Genomic DNA, 26270 nt, shown 5'->3' on the forward strand with positions numbered 1-26270 from the left:
CTAAAATCACCATTTTGGATATCTACTTTTTGGGCATCTTGGAGATGCTCTTAGAAGGTGAATATAGAGTTGATGTACTGAAAAGGATTCAGCCTTTCATATTTTGCTGTGGAAACAGAATCCGGAAACCGCTCAGGTGACAAACTATGTGCTCTGCTGAACAAGCCTTAAACCTGCTCTGCAGACTACAGCTAAAGTTTATCTAGTTTAAACAATAGATATATGGCCACATACTCAAATTTTGCCACGTGATTTCGCCTACGTGGCAATACGATGTATAGAAAACATTCGGCAGACAGAGAAAAAGTCATTGTTTCTACCTCTCACAAATCAACGAAATCAAACTTAATTAAACCACTACTTAGTCAAGCTCTCTATTTGAAACACAACTAGTACACAAACAGCTGAAATAGTTTAATATGTTATCACTTGGATTGGATGTAACGTAGGCTTCTCCGCATCCAAATTTCTGAACAATGCATGCACTCCGACGTGGTGATAGCTCCATCAGTTTGACACAGACCTTGTTGCGTAAGAAAAATGGTAGGAGGCTAAGGTAATAACGTCATCAAATCCGGCATCTGACAGTCTCCAAATTGAGATGCGAAAGGCTGATATTTCAAGACAAGGTGGGGTTTGAACCAGCTGACTGCCAATAAAAAAACAATCATTCTATACATTGGAATTGAGAGGAACTATGGAGAAATCAATTTCAAAACCCATTGCATCTACTTTTCCGTATCCGTATTAGGCTAAAAGATCAACCTTGAGGTCAACCAGAAATAACACAGGTCGTGGTTAAGTACTACGACGTGGCTTCATGCTCGTCAAGAGACGATCAGGCCAAATGTTATTTGCATTGTAATCTAATTATTGAAATGTCATGGAGCTCCAGACGAGATCCACTAGAGCTGGATAAACGCATGCTCACAATCTTATCAGTTCATAGTGGAACACGTTGCTCTTCTTGTGGTCTACTGACTCTTCAGACTGGTACAAACGATGCATCAGATTCGACAAAGCCAATTAATACAGACATTTTCATAACTAATGTCCTGTTTTCAGACAAAACCACGCATATGAATGCAGTTCATAACCAACGATCTCATTCTCATACCAGTCAGGATGACAATAATATCGAAACTGTGGAGCTGCAAGTGACAAGGAGCAGCGAAAGAACCTTAACACAAGCTGCAACTGCATAATCCCAAAAGCATTCCTCCACAGGTTCTATTAATGGAAACACTAGATTAAGGACCAAATACTTCAACATTCTCATTGACAGGCACAGAACTGATGGGTACACATCTAAGTTTTAAGACAAGCCCAGCTGGTGAGGCAAAACAGTTCTGAAAACAGTTCTGAATTTTCCTTGCTGATACAAAGAGTTGCTGAAATTTCCCAGCTGGTGAAAACAGTTCTGTACCTATAAAGAGAAAACTACACTAGAAATTCTATGCATAGAACTTCATGGACTGTCTGCCATCTATCTCTAATGTTGTAGGACACAACTACAACACATCAGCCTGTCCAGTTGAGACTTGAGACACCACACCACAGTTGGCTCGCTCATTGGCCCCCCTATGCTGAAATTTTAGGCTGGAGTCATCACTGTGCACACCGACATATCAGCAAGATAAAAACTGATGAAGCATAAGGATGTCACCGGTTGCCATTTGCAAATATTCTTCTATTCATGGATAAAGAATCCCCTCAGAACCGGATGCCATAATATGGCATTCCACATCAGGATACTCCTTCATAATGCTCCAGATCTTCTCATAGCCATTGTTGCTTGGTGAGACACCATCAGAAATAGTCACTGTCAATCTCTGAAGCACTGTTGCACATCGGAGTATGATTTTTAGGAAATCAACTTCATCATCTTCTCCTTGCAGACCACGAATTTCAACGACTTCAAGATTAGCCAAAGAGACATCTTCACTTCTCCAGTTGATAGGATGTTCACAAGGACAATTTACTGGGCATGGCACTCGTACCTAAAGAAAATTGGAGTACAGGATCAAACAACCAGAATACATAATTGCAGGACAATTCACTGCTATCTAAATTCAGTAACCAACCATAATACATAAGTACAGGATCAACAACTGAATGATTACCTTGCCACGTGCTAGGACCACCTTAAGCCTTTTCATAGTTGGTTGAATTCGAAGCAGACGCAACACCATTGGTCCAAAAGTATGCTCCTTTGTTTCGAGATTCAGCTCTAAAATAGAAAAAGCAGCCACAGGAAGATGAGCTATCACTTGTCCAATGCTCCATTCTGTATAGAGAACATCATTTGGCTGCATATCAACAAAGTGAGGGTCCCAATATTATTAAAAGAGGAAATTGTCATCACATGAAGAAAACCATTTAGGTGCATATGATAACATTAATAACTTCGGTGTAAAAGTTTGGAAGAGAAGCATAGCAAAGTAGCATGCTCACAGTTTCAGTCACTATGCTCATCGAGACGACATGGAATTCATCTAGCTCGCGCTCCTTTATCCTCATGAGTCGCCATATTTGGTCAAACCAAACATAAACGTCCGAATAAGTGTAACACCATCTGAGTTTTTTCACCACTGGGGCCGAGAAGGACAAAGTGAAGCTTATGTCAATACAGGCCTCCAGTGTCACCTCCTTAAGCACCGGGGCCGCAATGTCAATGCAGCAGATGTCGTGATTACTTATCTCCAAGCTGAACTCCTCAAGCGACGTCGAGTGAACAATCACCATGCCAGCATGTCCGAGATCACTGCAGTTCTTGATGTTCAGGATGCGCAGGCACGGGCAGAGGTGGAGTAGGGTGCAAAGGTGGATGCAGCACGATTGCAGGTGAAGGCTCTTGAGTGCAGTGAATTCGCCGTACTGTGGCAATATAATTGGGATTCCCATCATATTAAGACTAAGGTAGGAGGTGCGCTCGAAGCAAGGAAGATCCACGACGGGGTCTGCTACGGGGAGCCACATTATTGTGATGATGAGTTTCTTCGGCAACAGCCGTGCGGCGCCGTGGAGAAGCAAGGATACCTGTCCATCCCAGTCTTCATCCCAGTTTGACCACAGATAGATGTTGAGGAGGTCCAGTGATGGACGGGTGATCCTGGTAAGCGTCGACTGGACAGAGAGGGGTTGGTCGGACAAGAACGTGAGCTCGGGAAGCTCAGTCCAGAGGCCGCGCCAGCGGCGGGATACTGCTCCAGCACACGCAGCATCAGCGACGGACCTGAGACGGATGAGAATCTCAAGGAGCAGGTCCTCAGGCAGGCTGCTGATCCTGTCCTCTGAGCTTTGCTGGGACCGGCGGCGATGGTCACCTCCTTGCTGCTTCGGCGCCGGCGGTGGGTACACTAAGCGCCGCCCGGACCTGAGCTGCATTGTCCCGCTTTGCTGTGAAAAAAAATGAGCGTGAAGGGTGAGAAAATTATCTGATGCAACTTGTAACAGATCAAATGTCTTTATCATTAGCTGTGTAAACCAATCTTTTACTAATTAATAAGTGGATTAGTCCTGAGCCAACTTGATGTATGCAACCCCAAACATCATGTCATGAAGATTACTAGAAAGTGACCTTGTATCATTAGTCCATGTTGTTTAAGTTACGCAGCAGCTGCTATTACCACAAATTTTTTTAAAAAAAACATATTTTAATCGAACAGTGTAGTGAGATGTAACAGGAAATGCTAGGAGAGGTAAACAATGATACAGACTTTCAGAGCCCTAAGAACAACTTGTAACAGATCAAATGACAGTATCATTAGCTGTGTAAACCATTCTTTTACTAATTAATAAGTGGATAAATTACAGAGAGTCAAGGTCTGTTGATGCATCACAGAGGACAGGCAATGAAAAGATGTTGAACACATGGTCTGAAACTGTCACCCTTTTCGATTAGAGTTCAATATTGCCAAATACATATATGGTAGAAACAATGATAGTACAAAGATTACCAACGGCCAAGTTAGCTCCAATCAAACATGATAGTTCAATATAACATCACGGAGACACTTTTGGAGAATTGATTTCTAATGGTGCAGTGGTAGAAGCAGAGAAGAAAGGGCATCACATACCTTTTAGCAGACCACTCACAGAACTATAAGCTTGGCCAGTAATCTCTTATCCTCAAAGTCCTCAGCCTGGTCAGTGGAAACAAAAGAAATAAGACGTGAGAGAGTGATCAACACCAGAGAATGGACAGTAGAGATCCCTTCTTTTGGCAACACATATACTGGACAAATCAGCATATCAAATAAAGTGATGTAAAGTGATAATATACAATTAGTTACCTAGAATCATGCCACTATTCAGATGAATTGTTGGGTTCACAAGAGTTGTATTAAGCAAGCTGGCCCCAGCAACAACATCACAGATCTGCATAGAAAATATCAGTTAATATTTATGCAACCAGCAAATTCAAAAATATACAGATTAGCATTACAACTAATGGATAAGGATCACAGCAACAATCTGAAATCATGGTGAGAAGAAATAATTAGTCAATAACTACACATCAATCATTATAGATGAGGGGAAAATGACCCATCTAAGAATACAGTAGAGGTTCAATTACATGGCTTTTCCGTATCGCTACAGAGTTAATTCTGATTAAAATATGTAGCATAAAACCACAGGAATAAACAGTTTGGGCTCATTGCCCTTAAGTTCAATAGTTAGTTCACTACCATAATATCCATGCTGGGTAAAACGAGGTGCAACTGTAACCAATAATTCAGTTCCATTCAACAGCCAAACAATGAAATTCCAGTTTACCAATTTGGCTTATCTAGCAGTACGAAGTTAGTTTAGTATTCAGCAAAACTAAAACCAACAAAAATAGTGGCACACCCTATGAAGCCAGATTTTTCACATGTGATCCAAGCCATGCCCCTGTAGATAAGTTGAAACTTGCAGTGTCAAATATCACAAGGATTCCTACATCAGTCAGACTAACTTAGGCAGTACTCAACTGATTTTACCAAGATCAAACCCTAGCAAGAAGTGAAAAAAAGATTTTACCCAAATCAAATACTTTATGTTAAGGCCTGATTGGGTGATTAACAGCTATAGGATGACAAAGCCAAATTCGGGTCCATCTTCTTTTTTTTTTCTTTTTTTTTTGTAGAAAATTGAATGGCTGTTGGAAGAGAGAAGGCAATCATATTATCACTCTGTGCTGTAACATGTGGTAATCAGTGCAATTATCTGCTACAAAATCTAGAAAGGCAGTAGATTTAATACTACATACTAAACTACTTATGTGCACTAATGAAGTTTCCTATACTAAACGTTGGTACGGGAACAACAATCTTGCATTTAAACCTTTTTTTTTACATGAGTAGAACTAAAAAATGGCAACGAATAGTCATTTCAGATAGACAGCAAATGTGCAATTAAATATTACAACAACTTGTGAAATTGCAATGCAGATTGCTTATCAAAAAGTAACAGCAAAGCGAGATGCTAATTGCTACACGAAGCATCCAGTCGGATTGGTACCTGGAAGCTTCCGATTCCTTTGTTCGTACTCCCCAAGAGCAGAGAGAACCAAATTTGCGCGATTCGCTCAGGTTCCGCGGAGGCGCCGTGGGGAGTCGCGGTGGTGAGGGCGGCGCGGCGACGACGTCCGCAGCGGAGGCGGTGAGGGCCTGCGGGAAGTCGGCGGGGAGGCACGGCTGGGACGCGCAGCAGCGTCGCGGTGGGGAGGGCGGCGCGGCGACGCCGTCCGCAGCGGCGGCGGAGGGACGGGGAGCCCGGCGGCGGTGAGGGCCGGCGGGGAGGCGCGGCTGGGACGCGCAGCGGCGGCGAGGTGGTGAGGGCGGCGTGGCGACGTCGTCCGCAGTGGCGGCGGCGTACGGAGAGGAGCGGAGGGGGCGGAACCGTCGGGGAGGCGTGGGCTCGGGGTCAGCGGATCGGGACGGGGAATCGACTTGTCTCTTCAGTCACGCATCTGAGCCGTTCAATTCGTATCCAACCGTGAGGAGTTAAGAAAACTCCAATCTCAGTTCTGGCCCGTGGCTGGTTGTGGCTGGTCATCAGCCTGTCCAGTTGAGACTCGAGACACCACACCACAGTTTGCGTCCACAAATTGAAATGCTTTTGTGTGATACGGAGCAGTACTTTGGACTGGAAATAAGATTCCATGCATGCCTGCGCTTTGGATGTTGCAGAGAAGAATTGTGTCCGTTCATGAATAATTAGCAGAAGTGGCACACTGATAATGCAAATGGCAGGAATCTGACTATCTGAGGGTGTTTTATGCGGCAGATACAAGCGCTTAGCGCTGAACTCAAAACTCGTCCTCTTCTGCATCCATTTGCGTATCGGATTTCGAGCGATATTGCAACCAGCGAGCAAAAAAAATTTGCAGTGCAGGGACAGAAAACAACATGCTACCGTATCACGCACTGGTTTGAAGTTTGAACCTTTCTCTGAATCGCTGGTCTAGTTGTTCATTCAGCAATGCTTACATGGCATCCGGCGCGGACTCATCTCGGGGTTCACGGGCGCATACCAGTGACCACCGCACCGGACCATCTGAGACTCCAGGGTTTAAATACCCACAAGGCCGCACGGCCACAACACGGGACCCGTGCTCGAATCCACCACTCCGAGTCTCCGAGGCACACGGGCAGCCGTCGCAGCCTCCACCGCTTCGGCTTCCCTTGCGCTTAGTGAGTTCTTCCGATCCTCCCCTGAAATCTTCGCATCTGATCATTTCGTTCGGCTTCTTTCTCCCGACCGGTTGGATCCTGTTCTTTTATGCGTTTCCTGTCGGCGTGTAATTTTGTGCGAGGATATGGGCTGATCCTTCCTCGATTCCTCCTCCGGTTGTTGAAATCACTTGGATCGATTTGCGTCGTTGCAGTGCTGATTACTGATGTATTTTGAGATGCTGCTAGGCTGGAAAGAACTATTGAGTCCATGGATCATTCAGGGGTCTTATAACTTTGTCCATGTTTAAATCTTGTTCTTTCTTGATTTCTCTGTGTTGAACTATACGGCAATCCCATCTTTTCTTGCCATTTTTCATCATCAGTCTCCTATGAGCATCACATGGTTTTGATGATGGGGAGGGGAGTGTGTGTGCCGTTTGCAGATCAGAAATTGTTTGTACTGTCGATGAACTAGAGCTTACTGCGACAATTGTTTGGGCAGAGAGATGGAGTTGATCACAAATGTCACCGAGTATGAGAAGCTCGCAAAAGAGAAGCTGCCGAAGATGGTGTACGACTACTACGCCTCCGGTGCAGAAGATCAGTGGACTCTCAAGGAGAACAGGGAGGCCTTCTCCAGAATTCTGTAAGCTAAGCTACCCTCCAAAATAGCTGGCCTTAGACTCTTAGCTGTATTCGCTTGGTAGCACACTGCAGGTTCAACTGTTCTTGTTTTATTCACATCACTAGCTAATATAATTTATCAAAAGTAAGGAACTTTATGGAAAACGTTCTGAAGAAGTATACGGCGGTGGCATATACTTTTGATATCTGATAGAAACTGTCATTTGAGTTGACAACCATGTATAGGTCTAAATGATCTTGGAGAAAGGATAGGAGACGGCACAGAGGTGCCTCCAGCCATTGTGGAAAACGCACAGCTCCATGACAACAATTAGTCTAAGGCAACTTTGTCCAATTTTTTAGTCCAAGGGGATAAACTTGTCTTTCATTAGTATAAGTAAATGTAGCAAAAGTGGACCAATCACGTTGAGTAGAGGACAAGAGATCAGATGAGTCTTGTGGTCTGGATGGTCAAAAGAAGATGGCAACTTCATTAGGTACACCCAGATAAGACACATGACATCAGTAATGCATGTATACGTCCAAATATATTCACCATGGGCTTCAGCTCTTTGCTGATATGACTGAACTTTGAATGTGTTTTGTGCCAATGATGCTGGAGAATTAAAAAAAAGGATTTGAGAAATAATATTAGAGATTAATTATCTACAAAACAGGCATTGACAAAGATCAACAGTTTTTGCCTACAGTCCACACCTTTAAAAAACTGCTAATAGTTGAACTTGAGAAAAGGAAATACTATACGGGACAATTTAATCTGTATTTTGCCTACAGTCCACACCTTTAATCTGTATTTTCTTCTCGAAGAACCTCAAGCTATCTTTTCCATGGAAAATGATTATAGGTTTCGACCACGCATACTGATCGACGTCTCCCATATTGACATGGCCACAAATATCTTGGGTTTCAACATTTCTATGCCTATCATGATTGCTCCCTCAGCCATGCAGAAAATGGCTCATCCTGAAGGTCCAGACAAAATGTTCAATTTCAGTTTTCTACTCATTTCCAAAGAAAAATTCTCATGGAGAAATTATCTGGAATGCAGGAGAGCTTGCTACTGCAAGAGCAGCAGCCTCTGCAGGAACAATAATGGTTTGAAAGACCACAACTGCTTGAGACACCTCTGTTATCACCCAAACACTAAGCCGTTGCGCTGATCATTTGTTCTTTATGTTTTTCCAGACATTGTCCTCATGGTCTACTTCTAGCGTTGAAGAGGTTAACTCGGTTGGGCCAGGAATACGTTTCTTCCAGCTTTATGTATGTTTTTTATCTGCATGAACTTACAAGAAGCATTGCTTGTGTTGGGTTCATCAGACTGACCTTAGCATGTATCATCGTCTCCATCAGGTCTACAAGGACAGGAATATAGTGCGGCAACTCGTGAAAAGGGCTGAAATGGCTGGCTTTAAGGCTATTGCACTCACTGTTGACACTCCAAGGCTTGGCCGCAGAGAAGCTGATATTAAAAATAGGTACTAATATAACAACTGAACCCAGCATGTTGTATGGATGAAAATTTTGATTGTTTCCATTCGGTGTTTTCCAAACGGCATATGTAATCTGAAAACATGCAGATTCACCTTACCTCCACATCTGGTGTTGAAAAATTTCGAAGACCTGGATCTTGGCACGATGGACAAGGTCACCTGAAAACTGAGCTTGACATAAACTGCAAAAATGTATATATTTGTTCAAGTCTTCTTACCAAATATTTTGTGATGTATCAGACAAATGATTCTGGCCTTGCTTCGTATGTTGCTGGTCAAGTGGACCGCACCCTTTCCTGGAAGGTATTATTCGTACACTCTGATAGTTTCCTTAGTTTCATACAAGAAACAATCTTACTTTTACTCTAAATATATTTCAGTGTTCTGTGTGGCAATAAAACTCTGATAATTAGTGATGCACAATGCAGGACGTCAAGTGGCTACAGACAATTACCTCGTTGCCGATCCTAGTGAAAGGAGTCGTGACTGCAGAAGACAGTAAGTGTTCAGTTCAGATTTCACTTCTGAGATGCAGCTCCACTTTGACATCAGCTATTGTTATACCTTGTAATAACACGAACATGTATGCAATGCAGCTAGACTTGCAATCGAACATGGTGCTGCTGGAATCATCGTGTCCAATCACGGCGCACGCCAGCTAGATTATGTTCCTGCGACTATCAGCTGCCTGGAAGAGGTACGCTAACCAATTTCCTCTATTCAAAGCTTCAGAAATTACGTTTGAGAAATGTACAGAGAGATTTACTGTGAATAATAACAGATCCTTCATACAAAGTCGACTGAAAACTTTCTTAATTTCCATCCTCAATGACTACTGAGATTCTGACGAAAACTGTCATGCGAGTTCAGGTCGTCAGGGAGGCAAAGGGCCGGCTGCCGGTGTTCCTTGACGGCGGCGTCCGCCGTGGCACGGACGTGTTCAAGGCCCTGGCGCTGGGAGCTTCAGGAGTGTTCGTAAGCTCACATGCATGACCCACTGCTAGCACTGTTGCAACTTGCAAGCATCTGATCTCGCAATGCAGAGTATTTCAGCCTGGCATCTGACGCCGCTGCTTCGTGCTGCAGATCGGGCGGCCGGTGCTGTTCTCGCTGGCGGTGGACGGCGAGGCCGGCGTGCGGAAGGTGCTGCAGATGCTGAGGGATGAGCTGGAGCTCACCATGGCGCTCAGCGGCTGCACGTCGCTGAGGGAGATCACCCGCGCCCACGTCATCACCGACGGCGACCGGATCGGCCGCTCGCGGCTGTAGAGCGTGCGCGGCAGTTCAGCTCAGCCCTGATTTGATGATCGATCGTTGGAACTGTTCCCTGAAGTTGTGTGTACGTCAATTAGCCGATTCGAGATACTGCAAGCTTTGTAGCGCTATTGTGCCTTCCATGTGATGTCAGGCAAATAGGTGGCTGCGTACGTGTGTGTGCGCCTGTTCGTGACGTTTTGCAGCGATGCTGAGTTGGCAGTGTTGATATAGGTGATTGATTCTGGGTTTGTGCCAATGGAAAAGGAGTTCATGAAGTTTGGGCCTTGTTAGGTGTAACAAACTGGCCTAGGAAAACCGAAAAAAAATTGGTGCAGCCCAACTGCAAAAAAAAAAAATGGTGCAGCCCAACTGGTACAGTCCTGCTTTCGATTCACGCCACGCATCAGCCCGTAGGATCCGATGCTCCTGGGCGGTTCGGCCTCCTAGCGTATTGCCGCGCAGCGCAAGGACACGGGCACACGGCTCGGCTGCCTCAGTTCCATTCTTTCCCCCATCCGCCACCACCACCGCAATCATCGGTCGTTCACAGCCAGCCGTTGCCTTGGTTGTACATAGCGATCACCATTTCTACAACATCATCCGATTTGTCGCAGTGGGTAGTGGGCCGGCAAGGAACTAAAGGCTGTTTGCAGCTGCTGAATAAAGGTCGAATCAGTTTCTAGTTTGAGAGAACAGGTGTTTTTTTTTGCGGGTAAGAGAACGGATGGTTGCTCAGATGCTAATTCAGATCGTGATTTATATCAATTGCAAACAACCGGAAATGTTTGACAATTGTGTTTATCTTGGGCATGGCATTTTCACGTAATGCTCATTTAACGAGACAAATAGGGAAATTGTGGATGGATTTTAGATTTCACAGTATTGGATGTCACTACTACAGAACTATTCATTTGTCACGGTTCCTAACTAGTTTTAGTCCCGGTTTTTCAACCGGGATTCCCTAGCCGGGACAAATGCCCTGACCCTTTTGTTCCGATGAGTATGGAACTAGGATCCATGTAATTTTTAGAATAAAAAAAAATCTCAGCTTCCACCCCCGCCCCCACCCCCTCCCCCTCTCGTCGCTGACACCTGCAGATTCTAGTTCTTGAGCTTCAATTCCACCCCGGCCACAGAGATGCAATCAAATCAAGAGCAACATACAACCAAAGGATTCACATCAACATGAGTTCAATTTGATTCATTATACAATAATTGATTCACAACACATGAATTCGATTTGATTCACAGTACAACATCTAATTCACAACACACTCACAAATGAATCATTCACAAACACGAACTCATCTCATCAGTAGCTTCTCACCGCCGGGCCTGTCCACGCGCCGAACCGAGCTGCTGCCGCCGGCCGGCCAAAACATGCTGCTCCGGCCCACGACCATCCGCTGCTGCTGCTGCTGCAACCGTCCGCACCGAGACCGAGCCGGCCCCGCCCGCGTTGGGCTCGCGGCAGCGGCGGCAGTGGCTGGCCGGGCCACGGAGGCCTGCGCTTAGCTGCGCGCCTAGCGGAGGGCAACGGCGCGTACGACTCGCCGCGGCCCTCGCCGCAGCTTCGCTCCGGCACGGGTCCGGCCCCGCGCCGCCGCTCATGCTTCACCGGAGGAAGAAAGAGGGAGAAGAGGGAAGAGGATAAGGGAGAGATGAGAGCTCGGGAGAGATCTAGAGAGAGATGAGATTGGGAGGTGTGCATGAAAAAAAGAAGTAGGGCAACTTTTAGTCCCGGTGCTAGCCTTCACCCGAGACAAATTGGCTCATTCTAGTCCCGGTGCTAGCCTTCAACCGGAACCAATGGGATGAGAGGCCTTTGGTCCCGGGTGTAGCCATCAACCGGGATAAAAGGGTGTCTTTTTGTCCCGGTTGGTGGCTCCAACCGGGACCAAAGGCTTCTGTCCTTCTGCCCGCTTGACTAGCCATTGGACCTAGGACAAAAGCCAGCCGGGATAAAAGCTCTGGATCAAAGGTCTGTTTTGTAGTAGTGTGTATTGACCTGATCATATGGTAAGGACGGGTTTACAACACTGATTAGGAGTATTAAATATAGATGAATTATAAAAATAATCACACGGATGGATGGGAAATCGCAAGACGAATCTATTAAACCTAATTAATCCATCATTAGATATTATTTACTATAGCATGACATGTCTAATCATTACGTAATTAGGTTCATTAGATTCGTCTCGCGATTTTGCCCAACGGTTATGGAATGGGTTTTGTCAATTGTCCACATTTAATACTCCTAATTAGTGATCAAACGTTCGAAGTTACTATAGCGCATGAAAAAAAATTTGGGGACTAAACATGGCCTAAATTGTTCAAAGATTGTTAACTGCAAGTTTTTTATCCATAACATATTGATATTTGATAATATATAAATCATTAGTATGGTACTGCACAATTCACCATACGGTAATGTGCGTTGTTTGGGTCTTGAACTCTTGATAGCTCAAAAAGAAAACCACTACGTATGACAACATGATAGTGTCGTAACTGCATGGTCTGCAATTTCTTTTGACATCCCCGTCCAATAGGGATGAGTTTGAGTCCCTTAATATCCCAAGTCTGAGTGGCATAGTATGTATGTGGGGAGTTGTCCACCTTACTAGTTGAGGGTGAAGTTCACCAACATATAAACTCAAGTGTTAAATGTATTTTAACACTTGGATTTCTTCTTCACGAAGCGAGGACGAAAGCGTAAAGGGAATTAGTGCACTTTCTACTCAACTTGTGAGTAGATCTTAGATATATTCGGAACTGGGGCGTTACATTTTCCTCACATCGTCAACATTTTGTAGTGATGCGGTTTCAACTCCGAGTTGCTTTTTGCTGAGTGATTTTGTAGCAGAAAAAATTGCGGTTTCATCGTCAACGGCATAGCAGCTGTTAGGGCTAAAAGCGGATTCCTATATCTGATGCCAGCAAATGCGTTGCCAATCAGAGCTAGGAGGAGTAGAGCGATGTGAGCCTGAAAGACCGGATCGGGTGCTCTAGCCTAAAAGGGGAGGTGATGAATTAGGCAAATTAAAACCTTACCTATGTCTCCAACTAGTTTGCACAATATTAAATTAAAACATACTATCTATATGTACAACTAAGGTTGTTCTAGTGTAAAATCCCTATCCTAAAATAATTTAGCAACCTATAACTTTTTCTATCAAGAAACTACTCTATGAAAGTAAAGACACACAAATAGCTAGAATGAAATGTGGAAGCTTAAAGAGCGGGATAGAAGGAAGCAAACTCTCGACGCGGGTATTTATCCCGTGGTTCGGTTAGCCACAAAGGCACACCTATATCCACGTTATTGAAGCACTCACTAAGAGTATCGCTTCTCGGAAATCAAGTCTCTTTCGCGGACTCAACCACGGTCACCTTGATCCCGAGTTCCACTAAGGATCTTCTCCACAAAGGATGGGGGTCTCCACGTCCCCCGCACAAGGTTGTTGTCGCCGCTCCACACCAAGTTAGAGGGTCGATGACATGCCGGCAAGCCACCAAGCTCCAAGGTGCCGGCGCACCAAGATATCTTCTTGGTTCAACAAAGAACCACAGCAAAAAGGCTCAAGGCCTTGCTTTCTCACTCACTAAGAGCTAATCTTTACACAACACTCTCAAAATGTGCTAAGGACTAAAGATATGAATACTAAGTTCTTGGATGGCTTGGAGATGTTCTTGGGTGTGGGTGTGATGTCCTTGAACTCCAGGAACTCCAAAATGGCCGGGAAAACCCATATATATAGGCCACCAAGTGAATAGAGCCGTTGAGAGCCATTGGCCACTTTTCTGCGAGGGCACCGGATAGACTGGTGGTAGGGCACCGGTGTATCCGGTCACTCACGGCTTCTGCAGTAGCCGTTGGCCTTCTGATAGCAGACGTGTATGTCACTGGTTTGACCGGTGCTTTGTCACCAGTTCATCCGGTGCAGCTTCTCTTTCTTGCAACTGTCGCAGAATTGCACGGTGCCTTGCTCCGGTGACCACCGGTGCCTTGCTCCGGTGACCACCGGTGCAGTCGATGCTGAAGAACTTCTCCTCGGCAGCTTGACATGCTCTCTGAGTAACAACATGGTGTTTGCACCGGAGCTTCAATCTTGGCACCACCGGTGTATCCTGTGCCACATGACTTATTGGCACCAGCTCTGCAAATTGCTCCGGTGCTAGGGCACTGGTGCATCCGAGTCCTGCCGGTTAGACCGGTGCGGCCTCACCAGTTCATCTGATCCGATGCTACTGTATTCTGCAGAACTCGTCCAATTCAACGTTACTTTGAGTTTTTCTTCGTTTTTTGTTTTACTTGGCCTTTTTTACTTCATTCCTGGGATCTATAATTATTCACTTGACAAACTCATTAGTTCCATTGATTGCGTTGCTACTCAATCACCAAAATCACAAAACAATAACCTAATGGGGCCATTTTTTTACAATCTCCCTCTTTTTGGTGATTGATGACAACACAATCAAAGCAAATATAAATTTTGCAAGAATTGAAAAATTGAAACCAATTGAATCCACTTACACTTTTTTGGATGCTTACCATCATCCAATGTTGACTTGGCCTCCTCCTAAATCCATCATCCCCTTTGTTTCTCCCTATTTTTGCTACTTCTTCTTTTTCTCTCTCTTTGGAATCAAAGTTGCTCCCCATTAGGAAGATACTCATTTTCACCTTGCTTTGATCCAAATTCTCCCCCTTTGGAATCAAATCACCTAAAAAGACTTGGCAAAATAATATAACTCAAAGGGAAAAGTTAGTAGCCTAGGAAGTTAGTTCCATAAATCATAATCCAAGTGTATGATATCAATGAAGATACCAATTGAGTGATTACTAAGGTGGATCACAAAATCACGAAACTTAGCATGACATGAGCTAAACTTTCCACAAAGTATGTGCACAACATGATGGTGTGAAAATCAAATGCACAATTAGTCATAAAATGAGAAAGCTTAGATTATATCATGCACGGAGGTAGCCCTAAAAATAACAAAAGAATTAATAAGAATACCAATTGAAGAGGTTATAGACCATGCATACCTCTGGGGGAAGTAGTTACTTTGTATGTACCAATTTGAAAGTGACTTGTTTCAAATGATATCAATTGAAGTTGAATACCAACTGAAAAGTCTTTGAGGTAAAAAAATACTTGGTACACCAAGGTGAGCACATGCATGAGCACATAGTCTATGAATTTGGATATAGAAAATTTGTTCAATAGATTATAGCTCAAGATGAGACTACAAAAGATAAGTTTGAAAACATATTAGTCTCCAAAATCATAAACCATAGGATGAACTCCTCCTAAATGTGTGCATTTAGTGTTTGAATTACCAACCAAATGTACGCACATTATTTTTAACAAAAATGGAAAGTTTACCCTATAGCTTGTGCTCATGGTACACAAATGAAACACATATCTCATGAAGTTCATGTACCATGAAGGGTAACTTTGTGTAGCTTTCTACACACTTATCAAATCATGTAGATTGCTCATGGGTTAGAATCATGACACAAGCTACCCACCATAAATAATACTAGGTGATGCAATGCAAACAACCTAGCAAGGGTAATGAAGCTACATGATGTTTGAATTGAAATCTAGCTACCATTACCTTATGGGGAATTTGGGCACCAAATGTTCAAATTGTGAGCTTAGCTTCTTTTGCTTGAACCTTCTCATCATCTTGTAAGCTAAGCCTCCAAATCCCTCGAAGCCATTCTTGGACTTCAAGTCTCCTTTGGAACCCACACCATTTGAGGCCCCTTCATATTGGTGATGATATCCTTGGACGCCCAAATGAAATGATTCCAACTCCTTTCTTGCTTCCCAACTTTGTGAGTAACCACCTTACCATTTGTCTTCTTTTTGATCATATAGGTGGTGCTATGACTCTTGTTCCTCTGGTTGGGCTTGGTGTAGATGAGAGAACTCTTGATTGTGAGTTTCTTCTTGTTCTTCTCATCCGAAAGCTTCTTTTTTAGTTGAGTGTACTTGTTGGACTTGTGGCATCTTTTATGGCACTTTGAGCAAGTCACGGTTGATCCCGTCTCAAGCTTCTTCACCATGTCTTCACGGTTATCTTGAGAAGGTTGGACATTGCTTTCTATGCCCTTTCCTTTTAATCTAGCCAAGTCTTTGATGAGCTTTTGTACTTCTTGGTTGAGTTCATCATTTTTCTTGGCAATGAAATCATCACAAGATTCTACAACAACATTCTCAAAGTATTTCTCATTGCAAGGGTTGTATTTATCAATTGAGTCAAAACAAGAAGTTGAAACATTATTAGTATCATTAAAGCTTTTAATTCTCAATTTGAGCTCTTCATGCTCTTTGCTAAGCAATTTGAATTTATATAACAAATTTTCAAAATTTGTAGCGAAAATAGCATTAAGATCATTAGGAGCATTAAGATTTTCAATTTTATTTAATTGCTTCTTTATGATTTTTTGGAGCTCATGAACTAGTTCAAAAAGTTCTTTATATGAAGGAGCATCGGAGTCATCATCACTTACATCGCTCTCCATACCTTTGGCCATAAGGCAAGTGTTTGCTGATGATCCTATATTAGTGCGGATGGTGAATTTCTTGCTTGATTCATCACTTGAACTTGCACTTGATTCTTCACCACCACTAATCCATTCACCAAAAATGGCAAATGATTCATGTTTAGACTTCTTCTTCTTCTTTTGTTTCTTCTTCTTGAATCTCTTCTCAACCTTCATTTGTTGGTGATGAGGCCTATTTTTGAGGAAGACCATATACCCCATTGAGTTGATCTCTTGCAAGCATTTACTCATTTTCTTGACTTGCATGTAGAGGTTGGAGTCCATTGGCTCTTTTTCATCATTTGAGGAGTTTTGGCATGCCTCCTCTTCTTCCTCTTCACTTGAGCTATATTTGATGGCCATCTTCTTCAACTTCTTGACTTTCTTGCATGCAAGTGCGCTATGTGTTGGTGAAGAAGGTGGTGCTCTTGGCTTGATATCATGGCGTAGCTCATGAGCGATCACCTTGTTGAGGACTTGATTTGGTGTTATTGTATTGATTTCTTTCTCATAAAGAATTGTGATCACCAAATTATATTTCGGCCTTCGGAGTGAATGAAGGATTTTACGAACGAGTTCCAAATCATTAATTTTCTTCACATCTAAAGAGTTAATCTCATTCACAAGAATATTCAACTGTGAGTACATAGATTCGGCATTTTCATGATCTAATTGCTTGAAGCTATTGAGTTTATCAATGAGAACTTGATAATTTTCATTAGCAACATTTTTTGTTCCTTCATGGTTCTCACTAGTAGTTTTCCATAAATCCTTAGCATTTTCACAAGCAAAGACACGGTTGAACACATTGTCACCAAGAGAGTTTAAAATAGCACATTTGACTATAGCATCATATTGTCTCTCTTGTTGACTTTTACCCTTCATTCCCTCACTAGTTACTCTCCAAACATTTAGGCCCTTTGCTTGGAGGTGGGCTTCCATTAAAATCTTTCAACGTTGGAAGCCCGTTCCATCGAACCGTAGAGGAGATCCTAATGAATCCATCCCTTCCCCATAGAGCTAACTCACTAGGCGGTGAAGCCTAACCGATCAAGTGAGCCGGTAAACACAAATTATCAATGGAATTGACTTTCTTTGTGAGAGAAGTGAGTCCCGACTCTGATACCAATTGAAAGATCGGATCGGATGCTCTAGCCTAAGAGGGGGAAGGGGTGAATTAGGCAACTTTAAACTTTAACCTATGTCTCCAACTAGTTTGCACAATATTAAACTAAAATATGCTATCTATATGTGCAACAAAGGTTGTTCTAGTGTGAAACCCCTATCCCAAAAGAGTTTAGCAACTTATAGCCTTTCCTATCAAGAAACTACTCTATGAAAGTAAAGGCACACAAGTAGCTAGAATGAAATGCGAAAGCTTAAAGAGCGAGATAGAAGAAAGCAAACTCTCAACGCGGGTGTTTATCCCTTGGTTCGGTTAGCCACAAAGGCACATCTACATCCACATTGTTGAAGCACTCACTAAGAGTATCGCTTCTCGGAAATCAAGTCTCTTCCGCGGACTCAACCACGGCCACCTTGATCCCGGGTTCCACTAAAAAGCTTCTCCACAAAGGATGGGGGTCTCCATGTCCCCCGCACAAGATTGTTGTCGCCGCTCCACACCAAGTCGGAGGGTCGATGACGTGCCGGCGAGCCACCAAGCTCCAAGGTGCCGGCGCACCAAGATATCTTCTTGGTTCAACAAAGAACCACAGCAGAAAAGCTCAAGACCTTGCTTTCTCACTCACTAAGAGCTAACATTTACACAACACTCTCAAAGTGTGCTAAGGACTAAAGATATGAACACTAAGCTTTTGGATGGATTTGAGATGTTCTTGGGTGTGGGTGTGATGTCATTGAACTCCAGCAACTCCAAAATGGTCGGGGGAACTCATATATATAGGCCACCAAGTGAATAGAGCCGTTGAGAGCCGTTGGCCACTTTTCTGCGAGGGCACTGGATAGACCGGTGGTAGGGCACCGGTGTATCCGGTCACTCACGGCTTCTGCACTAGCCGTTGGCCTTCTGACAGCAGACGTGTATGTCACCGGTTAGACCGGTGCTTTGTCACCGGTTCATTCGGTACAGCTTCTCTTCCTTGCAACTGTCGCAGAATTGCACCGGTGCATGCTCCGATGACCACCGGTGTAGCCGGTGCTGAAGAACTTCTCGACAGCTTGACATGCTCTCTGAGTAAAAGTATGGTGCTTGCACCGGTGCTTCAATCTTGGCACCACCGGTGCATCCTGTGCCACATGACTTGGTGGCACTAGCTCTGCAAATTGCTCCGGTGCTAGGGCACTGGTGCATCCGAGCCCTGCCGGTTAGACCGGTGCGGCCTCATCGGTTCATCCGGTGCTACTGTCTTCTGCAGAATTCGTCCAATTCAATGTTACTTTGAGTTACTTGGCCTTTTTACTTCATCCCTGGGATCTATAATTGTTCACTTGACAAACTCATTAGTCTCATTGATTGTGTTGTTACTCAATCACCAAAATCACAAAACAATGGCATAATGGGACCATTTTTCTTACAGAGTTGTTCCAAATCGTGGCGGAGAAGGTGGCGTCGGATAGCAGCGAACGACCGGGGCAATGAGGGCGGCACACGCTCGATGCATGCGGCGGCAGAAAGGGAAAAGGATGGAGCTGAGAGATAGATGGCCTTTAGATGTATCCATTATCGTATTTAGTTCAAATATTTATACTATTTTTTTAAAAAAAATAGAATCAAAGAGTTGAAGGTGCATACAAGGATCACATATTTGCACCCTAACGAGTGTTCTCATGCTACGTGGCTACGCTTAGCCCAAACAGGCATGTCGGATGCTACGAGCTGATGTGTCATGAATCAAAGGCAAGCACTACTAGAAAAACTAGCATATGTACCGGTCAGAAACTTCAGGTTAGTACTGGTTCCTCGACCGGTACTGATTCATCGGTACTAAAATGCATGCAATTTAATACCAGTCAGTACAATCGGTACTAAATGTGACAGGTTAGTACCGGTCAAAAACCCAAGACGGTACTAAATAAATTTTCGCGCAAAAAAATAGGCTGCTTTTCCACTCCTCATCCTCCTTCTCTCCCCTCTTGTTTTCCTTTCCACGAGCTTCATCTTTCACCTCTCTGTTCTTCCCAAGAACACAGAAGAACAAAGAAGAACGATAACAGCGGTTCCACAAAACTAAGAGCAGAATAAAAAAAGTGAGGAGCTGGAAAAATTTCGGTTGGATTACACCATTCTAAGCCAAAATTACAAAGACCCAACATTACAAAAAAAATTATACAACAGAAATCATTGAACAGAGAGATTGTTCAACATTCTACTAGATTCAACATTCTATCGAAAATGAAAAAAAAGACACAACGCAGGAACCCGCGTGAGGCACCGCGCGTGGGGAGCTCGCCGGCCCCGCGCGCCCCCGCCCGCGTGAGGCACCGCCGCTGCTGAGGCCGCACGCCGCTCAGGGGCTCGCCGCTCGCCGGGGCCGCCGCCGCTCGGGAGCTCGCCGCCCGCCAGCGCCGGACGCCGGGACGTGCCGGGACGCGCCTGCCCACGCCGCCGCCACGGCTGGGCCGTGCCTCACCGCCGCCGCCTCTGCCGCAGCCTGGTGGCGCCTGCCGGCACGCCTCCGCCGCTGGGGCCGGGCTGCATCCGCCCTCCGCCGCTGGGGCCGCGCCACGCCCGCAGGCGCGCATCTCCGCTGCCGGGGCCGCAGCCGGCTAGGGGCCGCCACGCGCCGGGATCTACCCTGCTGGAGATATGAGAGAAGGGATCGGGAGGGGGGAGACTGAGAGAAGAGGAGTACTAAGAGAAGAGAAAAGAGGCGAAGGAAAAAAGAAGAAGGAAAACGGAAGAGATAAGGCTGCCGCTGGCCGCTCGTCACAAGATTTTTTTTCGCATCGTCATGTTAATACCGGTTGGGGGCACTATCCGGTACTAATAGCATTTTTTTGTACCGGGTGGTGTCTCTTCCCGGTATTGAATGAGTGCCCGTTGCCAGTCGACGACGGTGAGGACGGATCGAGTGCGGGTGGGCGTACGCATATTGGCGTGAGATTTGGTCGAAGGAGGCAAAAATGAGTGCGGCATTTCCCTTCTAAAAACTCGATCCCCGTTGCCACGCTCACAACACCAATCGAAGAAATCAACCTACCTGTGTCCCGCGCTGAGCTTCTTGTTGGAGTAATGGGCTTGGCCCATTACTTATAAAGCATTAAAAGAATTTAAAGCCCACTATTAATGCTAGGGAATCAATGCTTAATTCCGTACCGGGAATTGAGGAGGATCTCAACCGACTTAAAAGGTGGACTTCGTGTACACCACTTGTGAAGCCGGTAAGAGGAGGACGGTGAACCACACGCGCGCGCTCGCTCGCCTCGCCGGGCCGGGCCGGGCCGGGCCGGGCCGTGGCCGTGGCCGAGGCCGAGACGAGGCGCGGCGCGGCGCGGCGCGGCCGGCCGGACGGGCGGTGCGGTGCGCGGCCGGACGTGACGTGCAGGTGCAGGTGCCGGTGCGGTGCGGTGCGGTGCGGTGTGATGGCTATTTTGCCGTTGACAGCAATTAATCGTGCGATTAAACATGCAATTAAATCTGTAATTAATGGCCATAACCGCATCACCTAAATGACTCTGATGGTGTCCAGGTTCAACGATCCTGAGCACCTGAGTCACTATATAAGAAGTGCCATTCCCATCATCCATTCTGCACCAGAGCACTGAGGCAACTCGGCTCCTCTCTTCTCCCTCTCCACTTGCAACAACTGAGTTCCCCAACGCTAATTTCTGCGCGCACAGAATTAGCGTGAGCAGGCCTCCGAAATCTTGCTCGCCTTGAGATCCTGCACGGGATAGGCGGGCAATCAGGTTTTTGGGTAACGCTTTAGCGTGACTGCTCAAAAATACAAAGGCTTTGCCCGATTGAACGACTACTTCCTGGTGGACGAGCCGAACGACTACGTCGACTACATTCTGGTGGCCGAACGACTACGTCGACTACATCTTGGTGACCGTTCGCGGGACTGCACTGCGAACTTCTTCCTGCACCGATTTAGTTCGACTACTTCGACTGAGGCCAACCGAGTAGATGTCTACTCCAGTTGGTAACAGCGCAGCCAATGCCTCCGGCAACAGCCCCGCTTCAGGGTACTCCCTGAAACTTTGGTTATTTATATTGTTTATGCTTATCTGTGTGATAAGTATAAACATGTTCACATGTTTTATTTTACTCCTTAAAGTCATAGAAATATTGCTAGTTTATACATTTAATTTTGGAATTAAATTGTGCCCAAAATTGCCTAAATTTCTAACAATCCAAAAACCTGAATGTGTTAATAGGCTTTCGGTATCTAGCTTTGCTGCATCAATCAAACCACCACCTTTTGATGGTTCAAATTACAAATGTTGGCAAGAGCGGCTTATATTGTGGTTAACACTATCGAGAGTGATCCATGTGAAAGAGGGTAAGCCTGAACAATTCTCTCCAGAGGAAGGGAGTGCGTTCGATGAGGCTGATATCCTCTTTCGAGGCTTGATTATTAGTGTTCTCGGTGATAACCTGGTGGATTCTTATATCCGGCTGCCAACTGGCAAAGCAATGTGGGATGCTCTTGAGGCTCAATATGGAGTATCTGACGCCGGGAGTGAGTTGTATATCATGGAGCAGTTCCTTGAGTACAGGATGGTTGAAGACCATTCTGTAGTGGAACAGGCTCATGAAATACATACTCTGGCAAAAGATCTCAAAAATTGCAGCAAAGAGTCCCCATGTGTGTTACCCAATAAGTTTGTGGCCGGAGGTATAATCTCTAAGCTGCCACCTTCTTGGAGGGACTTTGGTACTTCTCTAAAACACAAGAGACAGGAGTTCACAATAGATGGACTCATATGGACTCTTGATGTTGAGGAGAAGGCGAGAGCAAAGGACATACGTGGGAAAGGAGTTGTTGGTGCTTCAAGTGCCAATCTTGTTCAGAAGAACAACTCCCACAAGAACAAGAAAAAGCCACCGCAGAACCAACCAAAGACTAAGAAGACAACCACTTTTAAGAAGAAGAAGAAGACGGGAGCTTGCTATGTGTGCGCTAGTACGGATCACTTTGCTGCAAAGTGTCCGAACCGCAAAGGCAACGACTCCGCCAACATGGTTATTAGCGAGCCTGGAGGAACTTCGGGGTACGGTAATTTATTACCTACTGTTCTTTCAGTCTTTGGTTCACCCGAGTGGTGGGTTGACACTGGTGCTAATATTCATGTTTGTGCTGATGCTTCTTTGTTCTCTTCTTACCAGACCGGCGGGACTTCCTCCTTGCTGATGGGGAACGGATCACATGCGCGTGTTCTTGGTGTTGGTACGGTAAATCTGAAGTTTACTTCGGGGAAGACCGTGCAGCTGAAGAACGTGCAGCATGTCCCCACCGTCAAGAAGAATTTAGTCAGCGGCTCTCTACTGTGTAGAGATGGTTTCAAATTAGTCTTTGAGTCCAATAAATGTATCTTGTCTAAGTTTGGTACTTTTGTTGGAAAAGGTTATGAAAGCGGAGGCTTGTTCCGTCTTTCTTTGTCAGATGTTTGTAATAAAATTGCATACAATGTTATTAACGTTGATGAAACAAATGTTTGGAATTCGAGGCTTTGTCACGTTAATTTTGGTTGTATGATGCGCTTAGCTAATTTGAGCTTAATTCCAAAGTTCACTTTTGTCAAAAATTCTAAGTGTCATGTATGTGTTGAATCAAAACAAACTCGTAAGCCTCATAAGACCGCGGAGGCAAGGAGCTTGGCACCCTTAGAATTAATCCATTCCGATTTGTGCGAAATGAATGGAGTGTTGACAAAAGGTGGTAAAAAATATTTCATGACTTTGATTGATGATAGTACTAGATTTTGTTACATCTATTTGTTGAAGTCAAAAGATGAAGCTTTACACTACTTTAAAATCTATAAAGCTGAAGTAGAAAACCAACTTGAGAGAAAGATCAAAAGAGTTAGGTCAGATCGTGGTGGCGAGTATTTCTCAAATTTATTTACTTTATTCTGCGAGGAACATGGTATTATTCATGAAAGGACGCCTCCCTATTCACCTCAGTCAAATGGGGTTGCCGAAAGAAAGAACCGCACTCTAACGGACTTGGTTAACGCCATGTTAGATACAGCGGGACTTTCCAAGGAATGGTGGGGTGAGACTATATTGACTGCATGTCATGTCCTAAACCGTGTTCCTACAAAGAATAAAGAGAGAACTCCATTCGAGGAATGGGAGAAGAAAAGGCCAACACTGTCATACTTACGTACATGGGGTTGTTTGGCAAAAGTGAGTGTGCCAATAACCAAGAAACGTAAGTTTGGACCTAAAACTGTGGATTGTATCTTTCTAGGTTATGCTATTCACAGCGTTGGATATAGATTTTTAATAGTGAAATCTGGAGTACCTGACATGCATGTTGGTACTATAATGGAGTCCAGAGATGCTACATTTTTTAAAAACATTTTTCCCATGAGAAATGAAACAAGTTCATCTAGGCAAGAGTTCATCGAGGATGATGGCTCTGCTGAGCCGATAGAACACAATGAACATACACTTGTAGAAAATCCTGAGGAGGATAACAATGATGCTCCGAGAAAGAGCAAGAGACAAAGGACTGTAAAGTCTTTTGGTGATGATTTCATTGTATACCTCATAGATGATACACCCAGAACCATTGAAGAGGCATATTCATCTCCTGATGCTGACTATTGGAAGGAAGCAGTAAGGAGTGAGATGAATTCTATTATGTCTAATGGAACCTGGGAGGTCGTTGAACGTCCTTATGGATGTAAACCGGTTGGATGCAAGTGGGTGTTCAAGAAAAAGCTTAGGCCAGATGGTACTATTGAAAAGTACAAGGCTAGGCTTGTGGCCAAGGGTTATACCCAAAAAGAAGGAGAAGATTTCTTTGACACTTATTCACCAGTTGCCCGATTGACCACAATTCGAGTGTTACTTTCCCTGGCAGCCTCTTATGGTCTTCTCGTTCATCAGATGGACGTTAAGACGGCTTTCCTCAATGAAGAGTTAGAAGAGGAGATCTATATGGATCAGCCGGATGGGTTTGTATCAAAGGGTCAAGAAGGAATGGTTTGTAAGTTGTTAAAATCTTTATATGGTCTCAAGCAAGCGCCTAAGCAGTGGCATGAAAAGTTTGATAGAACTTTGACCTCTGTCGGCTTTGTTGTGAACGAAGCTGACAGATGTGTGTACTATCGCTATGGTGGGGCTGAAGGAGTGATTTTGTGCTTGTATGTGGATGACATACTGATCTTTGGTACTAGCCTTAATGTGATTAAGGAAGTCAAAGAGTTTTTATCTCAAAATTTTGAGATGAAGGATCTGAGAGAAGCTGATGTTATCCTTAATATAAAACTGGTAAAAGAGATCAATGGTGGGGTGATTCTTACACAATCTCACTATGTGGAGAAGGTGTTAAGTCGCTTTGGTTATAGCGACTATAAACCTGTCTCAACACCATATGATGCCAGTTTAATTCTTAGAAAGAACAAAAGGATAATGCGAGATCAGCTGAGATATTCTCAAATCATTGGTTCATTAATGTATTTAGCGAGCGCTACAAGACTTGACATCTCGTTTGCTGTAAACAAACTGAGCCGGTTTGTTTCAAACCCGGGAGATGATCATTGGAAGGCTCTTGAAAGAGTAATGCGCTATCTGAAGGGGACAATGAACTATGGAATTCACTACACCGGGTACCCAAGGGTACTAGAAGGGTATAGTGATTCAAATTGGATTTCTGATGCTGATGAGATAAAGGCCACAAGTGGATATGTGTTTACACTTGGTGGTGGAGCTGTTTCCTGGAAGTCTTGCAAGCAGACCATCTTAACGAGGTCAACTATGGAAGCAGAACTCACAGTAATAGATACCGCCACTGTTGAGGCTGAGTGGCTTCGTGAGCTCCTTATGGACTTGCCGATAGTTGAAAAACCGTTACCGGCAATCCTAATGAACTGTGACAATCAAACGGTAATTGTCAAGGTGAATAGTTCAAAGGATAACTTGAAGTCATCTAGACATGTGAAAAGGCGTTTGAAATCTGTCAGAAAATTGAGAAACTCCGGAGTTATAGCCCTGGACTATGTTCAGATGGCTAAAAATCTGGCAGATCAGTTTACAAAGGGTCTTTCACGAAATGTGATAGACAATGCATCTATGGAATTGGGCTTGAGACCCACGTGAGTCATTCTATAGTGGAAACCTGTCCTATGTGATCGGAGATCCCGTGAATTATGATGGTGAAACAAACTAAAGTCTGACTGTGAGAAGAGAACCTTTGTGAAAAGGGCTCATTCCGTGTATAAGGTGCATTTCTCTTCTAATCTGTATGGCAGGTTGGTCTATACCTTAATGTGTGCCAGGTGGTTTCTTTTAAACAAATGAGTTGTTTTCTTGAAACAAAGATGTTGTCCTACAGAACATCTGAAAGGAACACACATATATGAGTTTGACCACTGGTCATGGTCTATGAGAATTGGGTATTCTCTAGAAACTCATGAAGGGCCTGGAGTATGACTTATAAGCTCCAAACCGCAGGGATGCTTTTGCAGCCTAGTACCAGTGTAGGGCTCTGGTCAAACTTGTTTGCACAAAAC

General features: G+C 44.4%; 2 protein-coding genes across 5 annotated transcripts; one reads left to right on the forward strand and one right to left on the reverse strand.

Annotated features, from left to right (window-relative positions):
- Window positions 1-1203: 1203 nt before the first annotated feature.
- LOC120683098 (FBD-associated F-box protein At2g26860-like) lies at window positions 1204-5932 on the reverse strand. 4 transcript variants are annotated; one of them, XM_039965115.1, is made up of 7 exons: window positions 5506-5932; window positions 4296-4380; window positions 4080-4145; window positions 2455-3399; window positions 2124-2309; window positions 1667-2000; window positions 1206-1586 (listed from the first exon to the last, which is right to left on the reverse strand). In XM_039965115.1, the coding sequence occupies exons 4-6, from the start codon at window positions 3385-3387 to the stop codon at window positions 1695-1697; spliced, it is 1425 nt and encodes a 474-aa protein (XP_039821049.1). In that variant the 5' UTR covers window positions 3388-3399; window positions 4080-4145; window positions 4296-4380; window positions 5506-5932; the 3' UTR covers window positions 1206-1586; window positions 1667-1694. The 4 variants fall into 4 exon arrangements, with proteins under 4 accessions (XP_039821048.1, XP_039821047.1, XP_039821050.1 ...); XM_039965114.1 differs by having other exon boundaries at window positions 1204-2000; window positions 4296-4354; window positions 5506-5931; XM_039965113.1 differs by having other exon boundaries at window positions 1204-2000; window positions 5506-5931.
- Window positions 5933-6570: 638 nt separating this feature from the next.
- On the forward strand, window positions 6571-10332 carry LOC120683864 (peroxisomal (S)-2-hydroxy-acid oxidase GLO3). The gene is made up of 12 exons (XM_039965965.1): window positions 6571-6680; window positions 7165-7308; window positions 8152-8276; window positions 8356-8402; window positions 8493-8570; window positions 8661-8785; window positions 8888-8954; window positions 9041-9103; window positions 9229-9298; window positions 9397-9497; window positions 9671-9775; window positions 9887-10332. Exons 2-12 carry the CDS (start codon window positions 7169-7171, stop codon window positions 10067-10069), a joined length of 1104 nt encoding a protein of 367 aa, XP_039821899.1. The 5' UTR covers window positions 6571-6680; window positions 7165-7168; the 3' UTR covers window positions 10070-10332.
- The last annotated feature ends 15938 nt before the right edge of the window (window positions 10333-26270 follow it).

This window comes from Panicum virgatum, chromosome 7N (assembly GCF_016808335.1).
Source record: "Panicum virgatum strain AP13 chromosome 7N, P.virgatum_v5, whole genome shotgun sequence".
Lineage (NCBI taxonomy): Eukaryota > Viridiplantae > Streptophyta > Magnoliopsida > Poales > Poaceae > Panicum > Panicum virgatum.